The 15193-nt window shown below is 39.0% G+C and overlaps 1 protein-coding gene across 10 annotated transcripts in view; it reads left to right on the forward strand.

The window, feature by feature from the left end:
- LOC131134245 (teneurin-3) overlaps positions 1-15193 on the forward strand; it is a 254858-nt gene that overhangs the window by 220661 nt on the left and 19004 nt on the right. For all 10 annotated transcript variants that reach the window (XM_058079310.1, XM_058079326.1, XM_058079334.1 and 7 more), the window contains 9 exons: positions 125-287; positions 2678-2816; positions 2915-3020; positions 3191-3333; positions 3532-3710; positions 7564-7668; positions 9400-9530; positions 10419-10588; positions 12047-12173. In XM_058079310.1, the coding sequence (XP_057935293.1) occupies positions 125-287; positions 2678-2816; positions 2915-3020; positions 3191-3333; positions 3532-3710; positions 7564-7668; positions 9400-9530; positions 10419-10588; positions 12047-12173 (1263 nt within the window). The remainder of the gene's footprint in view (positions 1-124; positions 288-2677; positions 2817-2914; positions 3021-3190; positions 3334-3531; positions 3711-7563; positions 7669-9399; positions 9531-10418; positions 10589-12046; positions 12174-15193) is intronic.

Consider the following 15193-nt stretch of genomic DNA (forward strand, 5'->3'; position numbering starts at 1 on the left):
TGTTCTCCTTTATGAATCCTTCACTTCTCAACGCCACTCAGATGCATATGAACGCTACATGATTTATACAATTATTATTACTATTATTATCTGTTTCTCACTTCCTTTCCCTTCCTTCCCACAGAATGACGCCAACTGTGATTGCTACCAAAGTGGAGACGGTTATGCAAAAGACGCAAGACTTAATTGTCCGTCCTCCTTGGTGGTGTCCCCGGATGGGACGTTGTATGTGGCTGATTTAGGGAACATTCGCATTCGAGCGATACGACGCAACCAACCGCCTACTGGTATGTGGAGTCGGTACCGATATTCTAGATGAACCAATACATCAACCTCTGGGGTCCACCATGGATTGGACTTGTTTGTAGCTTGACTTGGTTCACTTCCTTTCTTTCAATACAAGCTCACATGTTTCATTTTGCTTTAGTGTATACAACACACTAAAATATCTAAATCCCTAATATATCTAAGTACCAGCCATTTTAGATGATTTGGTTTGATTTTTAAAGGCACACAGTATATTGTGTTCAATATATACATAGAACCTACCAAAAGAAAGATTAGACTCCTGTCTTTAATCAGAAAAAAAATGCAGTAGAACATAGGTAAGTTTCAGGAAAATACCGCTTCCCAACTAAAAAAGTTGAGGAAAAACAGCTTTTTGACACAAATTGTTTGCTTATGTGAGACTACAACATAAACATTCTAAACTTCTAAACATTCTCACATTCTAAACATAAACTTATTCTAAATTATTTGTACAAATTACTGTTTACGCTGTACATAGTTCATATTTGATGTCATCTATTTGAAGAGCTTGCAACCAAAAGACTGATTTCGAGAAAATCAATGATTTTTAATTACGCACATATCAATCTATTTGGTCATCAAGTCTATATTGCAAATGAAAGCGCTATCAAAAATGCATGCTATAAAAATCCTGCACACACCGTGTATTTTATATATTTTTTTTAATTAATGTTTTTTTTCGGATTTAGCGCCTTTTGGCTGAAATGATGGATTTAGCGCCTTTTGGCTGAAATAAATTTGAAGTCACTTTTAACTTCTTCAATGGCATTGTTGTAAAAGAATGTAAGGTGCTTTAATGTGCTATGCTAATAAAATAATTACAACACAGAAGCCATTCTCAACATACAATACAAAATAATTATCATTCATTAAATTAATACAAATGTTATTAAAAGCAGTGCTCATATTTGACTGCACCATGAAGGTGACAGTGACAAAAATCATCTCATTCCAAACTCTTTACATTGTATGTTTTTTAGTACAAGTAAAATAATGTTTCTCATGAAAGTTGGAGGTGTCAAGGTAGAGACATGCCTTTTATGGCGTAAAAAAAAACCTTCCATGTTACAGAATACTGTAAAAACACAATTTGTGTTCTCCTGAATTGCATAACATACTGTAACTATCATACGTGTACTTCATGTACACAAATAAAACAGGATGCGCACTGATACTGGCTTTCTGTATGTGCAGTGCCAATTGTATTCTTCTCTCTGATTGGTCAGATTATCAATAGATGGGAAACTTGGGCCAATCAGAATAAAGAATAAAGAAAGGGATTTAGCTCCTTTTGGTTGAAATCTGAAATGGAAATAGCGCCTTTTGGTTGAAAGCATACATTTCATATCACTTTTTTTCATATTTTTTAAAATGATTTCAAGACCAAAATATGTGATTTGGATACACATGACAGAGGTCTATTAAACTCATGAAAAACATGCAACTTAGTGAAAATTGGATTTAGCGCCTTTTGGTTGCAAGCTCTTCATTTATTCTCCACATTATTTATTATTTATTATTTATTATTTATTATTTATTATTTATTATTTATTATTTATTATTTATTATTTATTATTTATTATTTATTATTTATTATTTATTATTTATTACACGGGAGCCAGGCAACGACATTTTGTTGACAATTTCACTGCTGTGTTATTGTGCAATGACAATAAAGAAAGTCTATGTCTATGTCTAACAACACAAAAAGGGTTCTTTTATATCAAAAAAATTTTTTTTTTTCAATAACAATGAACTATTTGCAATTTTCACATTCGGAACTAAGCTGTCATGCGTTAAATGCATAACCCTTTGCACGCTACACTCCTCCACACTCCCTCACTTCCTCCTTGATGTTAGCGTGCTAATACATGGAAAAGATGCATGCCAAGCGCTTATCAAATGCATTTTTGCCACCTTTTTGGTTGTTTTTATGGCTTAAAAACTGCATGAAAAGTCACCTCTTTTTTGCCTCTCGTGCAAAAAAAAAAAAATGTAAACATCTTTGGGCGTTTGGAGCGTTCGGGCCGCATGTCAGTTGTCCACATGGCGGCAGTGTTTACTTACCCTTACCCCTAACCCTCAGCAACCAAATGACCTCTAATGCTTTAATCGGGTGACAATCGGAGGATGCTGTCATGTTTCTTTGCCTGCATATACTTTTGGTGCACGCCCCTTTCTTCAATCGTGCCGCCGCAAAGATATCAGCTTTTACTTGACCGATTTATACAATTAAAGGCCGCGTCCAGTTTCATGTCTGCACTCTGCACGCCAGTTGAAAGGAAGCATCTTAAAGCTTTTTAAAGCAACCATTGTGGCCGTTGACTGGCGAGAGTTGAAATAAAAATGTTTTTTCATTTGTCCTCAGGCTCTTTGGCATCAGGACCCAGCTCCTATGAAGTGGCCTCTCCAGCCTCCCAGGAGCTCTACGTGTTTGACTTGAATGGAACTCATCAGTTCACAATATCCCTGGTCACTGGAGACTATAAATACAATTTTAGCTACAGGTTGGTGTGTGGAAATTTGATTTGCAGGCTTGTACCCTTCTTTTTCCTTATCGGTACCATCATTTACCACATTTTTTTTTTTTTTTTTTTTTTTACAGCAATGAAGAGGATTTAACAGCGGTGACTGACAGCAACGGCAACACCCTCCGTATCCGTAGAGATACCAATAGGATGCCCGTGCGTGTGGTCGCCCCGGACAATCAGGTATGCGGTGTATTGCAGTAGTACATAGTAGTATTATTCCCTCTTTGCTGGCTTTACAACTACAAAATACATACATTGCATCCGCATTGCAGGAGTGATAAAAAATAAGTTTGAGGCTGTAGAACTGCATGAGCAGATTGTGAATACGTAACCCGTGTTTTTCTGTCCAGGTCATCTGGCTGACCATCGGAACAAATGGGGGTCTGAAGTCTCTCACAGCTCAGGGTCAAGAGCTGGTTTTGTTTAGTTACCATGGCAACAGTGGCTTACTTGCGACCAAGAGCATCCAAATTGGCTGGACGACTTTTTATGAGTGAGCAGAATGTTTGTTATTCTTTGCATAGCGAACCACGAGCTCATGTAGGGTGAATGTCTATTAGGAAAACGTTATGAAATATGAATATACGTGTTGGCTCCTGCTGAGTTTTATCCGTGTGTATATATTTCTACCGAAAATGATGGAAAATCATTTTGTGTTTCCTTCCGCCCTCCCGTTTCACTTTACCTACAGCTATGACAACGAGGGTCGTTTGACTAATGTTACCTTCCCCACTGGCGTGGTTACCAATCTCCATGGCGACATGTCATCAGGAGCCGTTGCTGTGGATATTGAGACGTCAGGGAGAGATGAGGATGTTTCCATAACGACCAACCTGTCCTCAGTAGACTCGTTCTACACTTTGGTGCAGGGTAAGGGGTTTAATGTGTGGATTTGGACGCTGTCATATATTGATATATGTAAATATTGTTTGCGATGTTCTCGTCACTTTCCAAAGGGAATATGACTTGAATTGAAGCAAGTGAATTAACACACAAAGAGCGGTAAAATGAACAAATGTGTCCGATTACAATTTGTGTGGGGTGTCAAATATTAAAATTAAACTGTTATTACTAGATTTTATTTCAATGGTTCATATTAAACAAGCGATAAAATTATAGCCATTGCTTTAAAATATGACTTGATGTACAGTATAAGGAACTTGATAACTACTCATTTTCAAGTAAAAGTCATCCCTCGACATGTCACGCTTAAAATCACAATCACAATCTTTCCAAAATATATTAATTATTAATACATTATGCTGTTTTATTGTTGAATACAGCCTATTGCTAGACAAAATATATGCATATTGAAACAAATTTTACTTTTTTATTTCCTAAATGAAGCGTTTTCAATCATAAATTAACAAAACTGCAAATATAGTAATCCCTCGTTTATCACTGTTAATTGGTTAATTGGACCTGACCGTGATAAGTGAATTTATTCATTCATTCATTTTCTACCGCTTATCCTCACGAGCGTCGCAGGCGTGCTGGAGCCTATCCCAGCTGTCTTCGGGCGAGAGGCGGGGGTACACCCTGGACTGGTGGCCAGCCAATCACAGGGCACATATAGGCAAACAACCATTCACACTCACATTCATACCTATGGACAATTTGGATTATTTGAATAATCCAAAATAATTCATAAATAATAAATGTATGAATATTATTATTAATAAAATAAATAAAATAAATTATAAATTAATAAAAATAAATGTAAAATAAATTAATAAAAATAAATGTAAAATAAATTAATAAAAAAAAATAATACATAATTTGAATTAACCTAGCATGTTTTTGGAATGTGGGAGGAAACCGGAGTACCCGGAGAAAACCCACGCATGCACGGGGAGAACAACCCAGGGTGGGATTGAACTCGGGTCTCCTAGCAGTGAGGTCTGCGCACTAACCACTCATCCGCAGTGCAGCCTATTTATTTAATTTTTTGATAATAAAAACTACTGACTACTGTTGCGGCCCAATGTCACACCAGGCTAAAACTCAACTCTGAACCCCCGACGTCACTTCCTGTCCACCTGCCGTTCTGCTCTCCCACATTTCCAGCAACACACATGAGTGCAAATGTCATAATATGAAAATGTTATGTGTACTATATTGGGAAATATAAGTGTAAAAGCGACTATAATGGCATTACTTCAAGCCTAGAGGGATGTAATATTTTAAAAGAACTCACGTGGATAGCGAGTGTCATGGCGCCAAACTTAACACCATTCAATTTACAAGTGAAGAAGATAAAGCCAGAGGGAGGGGGGGGGCGATGGGGGCAATATTCCCACCAACAAGCAGCAGCTGAAGGAAGTCATATCTTTAAGGAAGAAGCCATGAAATGTTGCTGAGGATCTGAATACAGAAAAGTATGATTATAGTTTTAGTCGCAATGGCATAAGAGTAACCCCCAGAATATTAACAACCCCCCCCCCCCCCCCCCCCCACAAACACAATTGCTTTTCTACGTGGCTTCAGACCTCCACCGAGGCTGAATTGTTAACATCATTTAAAAGAAAGCAGTTTGTCCAGAAAGCAAGTTACTTGGGCCTGAATGAGTTGTTCTTATCTGCTGGTTGTAAATTCCCGTGTACCCCGCCCCCCCCAACTGCTTGGCAGGGACGACTCCCAAGTAATCTCCTAGATACATATGGTAGATAACTCTAATCCCAAATGATTGCCCAAATTCATAAGGATTCCGAATGAATTCATTAAAAACAGTCGGTGCCGTATGAGCGAGCGAGAGGCGAGAAAACATACGCTGTTGCTTATGCGCTCTTGTCGTTTGTCACGCCGAGCCCGAACCAGGACACAAATCATACGTGTAGCGCCGCCCTCGTTCAACGCGAATGAACGACTCAGTTGAACCCGGGTCATGTGTGACCAGCGGTGATTTGTTTCCGCGTGGCCACAGTGTGAGGCAAACACAGCAGAGCGGCATTGACATAAACGTAATAAGTTATTCAACGCTATCGACCCGTGAAGCATTCCTATGCATCAATATATATACATTATTTATGCTTTCGTCTCACGCTGGCTCAGTATGCAGCCAGTCTGCAAAGTCCCAGGAGCTCTCCTGTGAGCTTGTAAACAATAACAGAATAAACTGCCTTGGTTTCAGAACACAATATTTAATTCTTCCTTCGGTTCATTCACGTTACGTAGGATACAATTTGAAAACAACGTACAAGAATACCCCGAAAATGGGTACAGGCGTTCACAGTTGTTAATACTGTACAAAGAGAAACAGAGAAGTAGTTACAAAACAAGAATATGTACTGTAAAAACATCACTTTCATTCTGTTGGTTAACTTTCCCCTATATTATGTCTGCCAGGCGTGATAACGGTGCATCAGTGCTCAGAAAGTGCTAACGTTGCGATCATTCATTTATTCAACATGTGCGCCTATGAAATGGACAGCGACAAATAAGCAACGTAGTGGTTGCGTTATTGAGACTTCTCATCCTTCTTTGCAACGCCCCTTTGCAGTTCCAGTGTGCAGACCAAACATTCATTCATCTGTTTTCAACGCCACTTATCCTCGCTAAGGTCACTGGGGGGGTATGCTGGAGCTCATCCCAGCTGACTTTGGCCGTTAAACGTGGACTGGTGGCCAGCCAATCACAGGGCACATATAGGCAAACAACCATTCACACTCACATTCATAGCTATGGACAATTTGGAGTCGCCAATTTAGGTTAGATTAGGTTCATTCATTCATTCATTCATTTTCTACCGCTTTTCCTCACGAGGGTCGCGGGGGTGCTGGAGCCTATCCCAGCTGTCTTTGGGCGAGAGGCGGGGTACACCCTAGACTGGTGGCCAGCCAATCCCAGGGCACATATAGGCAAACAACCATTCACACTCACATTCATACCTATGGACAATTTGGATTATTTGAATAATCCAAAATAATTAATAAATAATAAATGTATTAATATTATTATTAATAAAATAAATAAAATAAAGAATAAATTAATAAAAATAAATTAATATGAATTTATAAAAAATAAATGTAAAATAAATTAATAAAAAAAATAATACATAATTTGAATTAACCTAGCATGTTTTTGGAATGTGGGAGGAAACCGGAGTACCCGGAGAAAACCCACGCATGCACGGGGAGAACATCCCAGGGTGGGATTGAACTCGGGTCTCCTAGCTGTGAGGTCTGCGCACTAACCACTCGTCCGCCGTGCAGCGTCGCCAATTTAGGTTAGATTAGGTTAGTTCTTGCATTTAATCTTAATCTCACATATTTTGGGACATCACATATGTTAATCCCGATAGCTTTTGGTATGAAAATTTTGATATGCATTTTAACGTTTGAATCCGCCATCAATGGAAATGCTATTTTTAGCAGTAATTGTCTGATGGCCTCCTGCTCATTCATCTGTTCTGCCTCATTTCTACACTAACACAGTCTGATGTTAGTGGCCATTAGTCGTGCGAGGTCAAGGGAAAGGTAATTAAAAGAGCCTGTAATACCTGCTCTGTGCTCTATTAGCAGGTTCAAACACCAATCACAGGAATTCATGGAACCGTTTTCTCTCCTCTTAGTTCATCCGCGTCACATCACACCTTTAATATTTTCAAAGCTTATACTTTTTTTTTCTATTTTAAGAAAGGTACTGCATTTTCTCTGGTAATCATATGCCATTATCCGCCCTCCGCCTCTGCCCCTAAACCCAACCCCCCCCAATCCCCTCATAGATCAACTACGTAACAGCTACCAAGTGGGAAAAGACCATTCTCTTCGAGTCATCTATGCCAATGGGATGGATACACACTATCAGACAGAGCCTCATATTCTGGCAGGTATGTACTCGTGCTACCATACACTAATAACTCATAATATATTATATCATTATATAATACAGTAAACCTCGGATATATCGGACTCGGATATATCGGAAATTCGCTCACAACGGACAGATAAAAAAGAACCGATTTTTCTGTAATGCATTTCCAATAAAAATTCATTGCATATATCGGATTTTTTATAACGGATTTCGCCTATTTCGGACAAAATCTCCAGTCCCGTTCCAATGCATTTCCATGAAATTTCCCTGGCATATATCGGATGGCCGCATCGTGGCGCTCCGATTCGCCGAATCGTGACAGGCCGCTATACGACGTCATTTGCAGCGTTTGCAGCGTTGCCTGCGCGTCCAGGTACATTGGAAACATAGTCAAGGAAGTGCCTTTTTATAACGGATAAAATCCCATTTACGCATATACTGGATATAAATCCGATATATGCGTAAAACGGACATTTTCCGGTATACGCATATAACGGATTTCGCTTATATCGGACAAAACCAGTGGGAACAATTGAATCCGATATATCCGAGGTTTACTGTAATTCCGTCTCTCACTGTTTATTCCTAATTGTTCATTAGGAAAATCATCCAAGATGTATTGTGTGGTAACAATGATCGTTATACTTGGAAAAAGGTATTTGAAAGTGTCGCTCGCAGAGTCCTATGGGAGGCCTTTGGGTCCCGGTACAATCAGACCAGGAAGCTGGTTTACGTTGCCAGCAGTAAGTGGAGTCTGTTTCCGGTGAACGTTGACCTCCGCCAAGGCTGCCCTTTCTGTTCACAATTTTCATGGACAGAATTTATAGGCGCAGTCAAGGAGTCAAGGGAGTCCGGGTCGCAGGGCCTTGGGATCTTGTCTCTGCTATTAGCAGACGATGTGGTCCTGATGGTCTCATCAGGCTGTGACCTTCAGCGTTAACCGGGGCGGTTTGTAGCCGAGTGTGAAGCTTCCGAGATGAGACTGCGCACCTCCAAATCCGATGCTCTGATTGTCAGTCGGAAAAGTTGGATTGAACCTTCCGGGTTGGGAATGAGGTGCCGCAAGTGGAGGAGTTCAAGTATCTCGCGGTCTTCTTCACGAGTGAAGGAAAGGTGGAGCGTGAGGTCGATAGACGGATCGGCACAGCGTCTGCAGTAATGTGGTCGCTGTAGCGGACCGTTGTGTTGTGGGACCGTTGAGAGCTCAGACGGAAGTCAAAGCTCTCATTACCAGTCGATCTATGTTCCCACCCTCACCTACGGTCATGAGCTTTGGGTCGTGACCGAAAGAACAAGATGGCAAATAAAATTACTCTACTCTGTAGAGTGACTGGACTTAACCTAAGAGATAGGCTGAGGAGCTCAGTCATCCAGGAGGTGCTGAGAGTAGAGCCGCTGCACCTTCACATTGAAAGGAGCCAGTTCGGGTACCTCAAGCATCTAGTCTGGATGCCTCCCGGACGCCTACGGAGGTGTTCCCGGTGTGCCCAGTTGGGAGAAGGCCCTAAGCAGACCTTGGACACGCTGGAGGATGAACTGGCCTGGGAACGCCTTGGTGTTCTTCGGGTCCAACTGGAGGAGGTGGCTCCTGGGAAGTCTGGGCTTCCCTCCTGAAACTCCTGCTTCCCAGATAAGCGGAGGAAAATTGACATTTTCGGTTGATCCTGAAATGTATCACAGTAGTACCTCATGAATAAGAGAATGTATGTACGAAATGTAAATAACATCCGTTTGTGTGGAAACGCAGGTGCCGCCAACCCGACTATTGCACGACGGAACATGACTCTTCCAGGGGAGAACGGACAAAATCTGGTGGAATGGCGTTTCAGGAAGGAACAGACACGAGGAAAAGTCATAGTATTTGGAAGAAAGCTTAGGGTGAGTAACCTAAGCTTGAAAAGGGAGTACCAGAGTTTTGTTCAACTTGACTACAACAAAACTGGATAAGGGAAAAATTGGATTCCAATTTGGAAAAACAAACCAACCAACCACCCGGAAGGCATTCTGGCTCCCTCAGAGCAATTATGTTAGTCCCGTCCCTTTAAGAAAGTATTCCCAATCTCAACTCATTATGTGGATAAAAGACATAAAAGTGCATCCGGAATCTGGAAAGACTATTTCCGTCTTTCCAGATTCCGGATGCACTTCCTGATGAATGGCGTAGGTAAAATGGTGAATATGAGTCCAACAACAGCATCCCTATTGTCAAACATGGAGGCGTCTCTCTCACACCAACTACCCTCATGTCCTCCTTCAGTACATCCATAAACTTCCTCTTTGGTATTCCTCAACGCCTCCTACCTGGCAGCATCCTTCTACCAATATATTCACTATCTCCACTCTGGACATGTCCCAACCATCTCAGTCTGGCCGATAACGGACTTTATCTCCAAGGCCTCTAACATGTAATGTCCCTCTGATCCTATCCATCCTGGTCACTCCCAATGAGAACCTATATTTATATTGTATATTTGTAACCTGTATTTTAACGCCAATTTTGCGATTCCTATAAAAGTGAGCAGATTGTTGAGTTACTGTGGATGATATTCACAACAGTATTTTTAAATTTGGACACCAGGAAATCATTCCGATATATCCAAAAGCTGTCTGGTCTTGATTAGTCGTTTCTCAAAATTGTCTCTTCCTGTGTAAAATGTCAGACAATAGAGTGAAATACTGCTGCTTTGTCAATGAACACAATGATCTGCTTTTCACTTTACATCTGCCAAGGTCTCACTGTGTACCGCTGTGTTTTTCCACTCTTAGGTCAATGGGAGAAACCTTTTGTCTGTAGATTATGACCGTACGCTACGAACAGAGAAAATCTACGACGATCACAGGAAGTTTCAGCTGAAGATCATTTACGACACACAAGGCCATCCAACGCTGTGGGTCCCAAGCAGCAAGCTACTTTCTGTTAACCTGACATACTCCAGGTAAGCATCCTGTCCCTGGGGTTCAGTCCCATTTGTTCATTTTTGGAATTATCTCAAGACACACTTTGGAAGACGCTTAGGCTCCAGACCAACACAATATTCCGCTCATTTCAGAGACTTTTAAAATGGTATTGTATCCCAGTGGGGCGATATGGTTAGTTTTTTTTTACAATTTGAACCCTGCCATTTCCCAAAAAAGTGACAAAGAATACTGAGCTGCTCCCGATTACCACGAGACACCCACGCTACCCAAGGTTGGGATGTGAGGCATTCAAAACATCTTGCAGGAATATGGTGACGTTCTCCTGCCCGACTTTTCATGAGATTTACACTCCTGATCTAAGTTTTAAAACCAGTGAGAAAAATTGCAAGAATTTGCACTGTTGAAGCTTTAGGAGGTTGTAAGTAGAGTAAAAATGATTATGAAGAATAATATAAATAGCTTATGTTGAATACAGGAAGTGAACAAATGGTTTAGCAATTGATTTGAAATGTGATCGTGTTTCGAGCTGGTACGCACGGGATCATGTCTACCAAGTAGACCTACCAAGTGCAAACGGAACGCTCGTTGTGTTGCAGTTGCAGATTCGTTTGTTTTGATAAACGTTTCCACAATAAAAGCGCGATGCTCACCAGTCCAATTCATGGCAGCAACTGAAAAAGAAACGAAAAACTGTTTCTTTACTTTATTTACCTTTTATTTATCATACAAAATGTGTCAGATAGTTTTGCCTGACCCTCTATATATATATATATATATATATATATACATACATATACACATACAGTATATGTGCATAGTTGTTGTTTTTAGTAGCGCAAAAATTGCATTATATGTACTTTTCAAAAACAAACGTTTTTGTTTCTTTACTTTATTTGCCTTTTATTTAACATACAAATGTGTCAGATCGTTTTGCCTGACCCTATATATATATATATATATATATATATATATATATACATACATACATACATACATACATACATACATACATACATACATACATACATACATACACATACACATACAGTATATGTGCATAGTTGTTGTTTTTAGTACCACAAAAATTGCATTATATGTACTTTTTGAAAATTAACACTTTTTTGTTTCTTTACTTTATTTGCCTTTTATTTAACATACAAATGTGTCAGATCGTTTTGCCTGACCCTATATATATATATGTATATATATACATACACATACAGTATATGTGCTTAGTTGTTGTTTTTAGTAGCACAAAAATTGCATTATATGTACTTTTCAAAGATAAACACTTTTTTGTTTCTTTACTTTATTTGCCTTTTATTTAGCATACAAATGTGTCAGATAGTTTTGCCTGACCATATATATATATATGTATATATATACAATATATGTGCATAGTTGTTGTTTTTAGTAGCACATGAATGAACCGCTGTGTTATATTTATATTTTATTTTATACTTATATTTGTCCAGCACGGGCCAGGTGACTGGTCTGCAGAGGGGTCCAACCACAGAGAAGTGGGAGTACGACAGTCAGGGAAGAATTACTTCCAGAGTATTTTCTGACGGAAAAACATGGAGCTACACCTACTTGGATAAGGTAAAGTAAAATCCCAGCTTCATACTAGTATATACGTACATTCATACAAATACTATAGCGTGTATTTTCCTTCAGATTCATCGCTATGTCCTTCTCTTTATAATGTGAGAATGTCACCACGGACAGCCTTATAGCGGCGTTATATTTAAATGAAGCGAGACAGCATATGCATAAACACGGTCATGCACGGTAATCCTACCAACTCAAGGAGAGGCAGATGCTACACAGGTGGGCTCACACAGAAGAGCCCACATGCTCCTTTCTCTCAGTGAAGTGGATAGACAGAAGTGTCTACAGAGGCACGATAAAAAAGGAGAGAATACACACACCAAAAAAGCACAGGTACTTAAAAGGTTTGTTCTCTGTTCCTTGCGCACACAAAGCAAGGTTATCACGGGAAATGTTAGTCAAACAGAGGAAGCAAACTAACTGAAGCACGTCCCCGGTGGAAAGTGTCCTGTCCCACAGTTAGTGAGGGAAAGAAACTGCGTCAAAGTCGCTTGTTACTACTGAGAAATCTCTCGTCTGGCTGAAAGGTTTTTGGATTCAGAGAACGAGGCAATGACAGCAGAATTGTAGAAGAAAGTCTTGTAATGGGTTGTCACAAAGAGAGTGATTGTCCGGAAGCATGAGCATACTTAAAAATGGTCGAAAACGAAACTGACAAATGTAAAATGTAAATGTAACATAACACAAGAGGGAGCCAGAGGACCAGAATCCAGAGGGAGGCTGACGTCAATGCGTTGCTCAGACAAAATGCCAAACTTTAAAATACTGAGTTGTTTTCATTTTAAACTTGTATTGGTACATGTTTGCATACTTTTGGAGTGTGAAGACACCCTGAGTCAGACTCTTATTATACTGTTATATATAATAGTATTAGTATTAGGGTGCATCAAAAACACAATTATTGAATTTTGATATGGCTGGGTACTAAAAGTGTTCCAATATACGTAGAAACAACACATACAAAATATTTTTCCAATACATGATTATTTAGGGGTGTTTTTGTGGAATAAAGTGGTGAACAGTTCAATGGTCGCCATGGAGATTTGAGGTCAGCAAAGACTGCAGCTCAAAAACTTTCAGGTGATCTTGATGTTTTTGTTGGTATTTATACTCCTATTACATATTACTAGCAAATTTGTGGTTTTGTCTTTGTAATTTGAATGATTTGTAGTCATATTTATAAGTATTTAGCGCTCATTGCCTCTACTGTAGCTGACATTAGCTAGCTATAGTTTGCTAATGACAGTTAGCTAATAGCTGAGCAAGCATAACATCAACAACAGTAATAAAGAGTAGACAGTATTACTGATGCTTCATATTTATTGAGAGTGGTACTGTAGTACTACATAATGTGATATACACTTGTCCATTTATCATTTTAGGCACTGTTTAGTGCTCATTGCCTCTACTGTAGCTAACATTAGCTAGCTACAAATTGCTAATGACAGTTAGCTAATAGCTGATGTCAAGCATAACATCAACAACAGTAATATAGAGTAGACAGTATTACTGATGCTTCATATTTATTGAGAGTAGTACTGTAGTACTACATAATGTGATATACACTTGTCCATTTATTATTTTGAGCTGTTTAGTGCTCATTGCCTGTACTGTAGCTAACATTAGCTAGCTACAGTTTGCTAATGACAGTTAGCTAATAGCTAATAGCAAGCATAACATCAACAACAGTAATATAGAGTAGATAGTATTACTGATGCCTCATATTTATTGAGAGTAGTACTGTAGTCTTACATAATCTGATATACACTTGTCCATTTATTATTTTAGGCACTGTTTAGTGCTCATTGCCTCTACTGTAGCTAACATTAGCTAGCTACAGTTTGTTAATGACAGTTAGCTAATAGCTAATAGCAAGCATAACATCAACAACAGTAATATAGAGTAGACAGTATTACTGATGCTTCATATTTATTGAGAGTGGTACTGTAGTACTACATAATCTGATATACACTTGTCCATTTATTATTTTAGGCACTGTTTAGTGTTCATTGCCTCTACTGTAGCTAACATTAGCTAGCTACAGTTTGCTAATGACAGTTAGCTAATAGCAAGCATAACATTAACAACAGTAATATAGAGTAGACAGTATTACTGATGCCTTATATTTATTGAAAGTAGTACTGTAGTCCTACATAATTTGATATACACTTGTCCATTTATTATTTTAGGCACTGTTTAGTGCTCATTGCCTCTACTGTAGCTAACATTAGCTAGCTACAGTTTGCTAATGACAGTTAGCTATTAGCTGAGCAAGCATAACATCAACAACAGTAGTATAGAGTAGACAGTATTACTGATGCTTCATATTTATTGAGAGTGGTACTGTAGTACTACATAATGTGATATACACTTGTCCATTTATTATTTTAGGCACTGTTTAGTGCTCATTGCCTCTACTGTAGCTAACATTAGCTAGCTACAGTTTGCTAATGACAGTTAGCTAATAGCTGAGCAATCATAACATCAACAACAGTAATATAGAGTAGACAGTATTACTGATGCTTCATATTTATTGAGAGTGGTACTGTAGTACTACATAATGTGATATACACTTGTCAGTTTATTATTTTAGGCAATGTTTAGTGCTCATTGCCTCTACTGTAGCTAACATTAGCTAGCTACAGTTTGCTAATGACAGTTAGCTAATAGCTGAGCAAGCCTAACATATAGAAAATGATGCTGTATACAAGTTCATTGTACTCAACATTTCCAGGTCAACTTTTTGGCAATTAGACTAGAAATTGCACATTTTCCGAAATTTTACAAAAGTTTATGTGTGAGGTGCCCCCCCCCCCATAAATCTCAATGGATTTTCTCAAAACTTTGCAAAATACATTTTTATGTTCATTAGAAAAAAAATGGAACGCCAGCCAAATTGATATTATGAATTTAAAATTTCCCATTCAAATTTGATGCACCCGAATGAGTATAATGGGTTGAGCAGCACGGTATTGAAACAATCAGCAGAGGTGGCTGATTTTCAGGAAATT

Source organism: Doryrhamphus excisus, chromosome 1 (genome assembly GCF_030265055.1).
Source record: "Doryrhamphus excisus isolate RoL2022-K1 chromosome 1, RoL_Dexc_1.0, whole genome shotgun sequence".
Lineage (NCBI taxonomy): Eukaryota > Metazoa > Chordata > Actinopteri > Syngnathiformes > Syngnathidae > Doryrhamphus > Doryrhamphus excisus.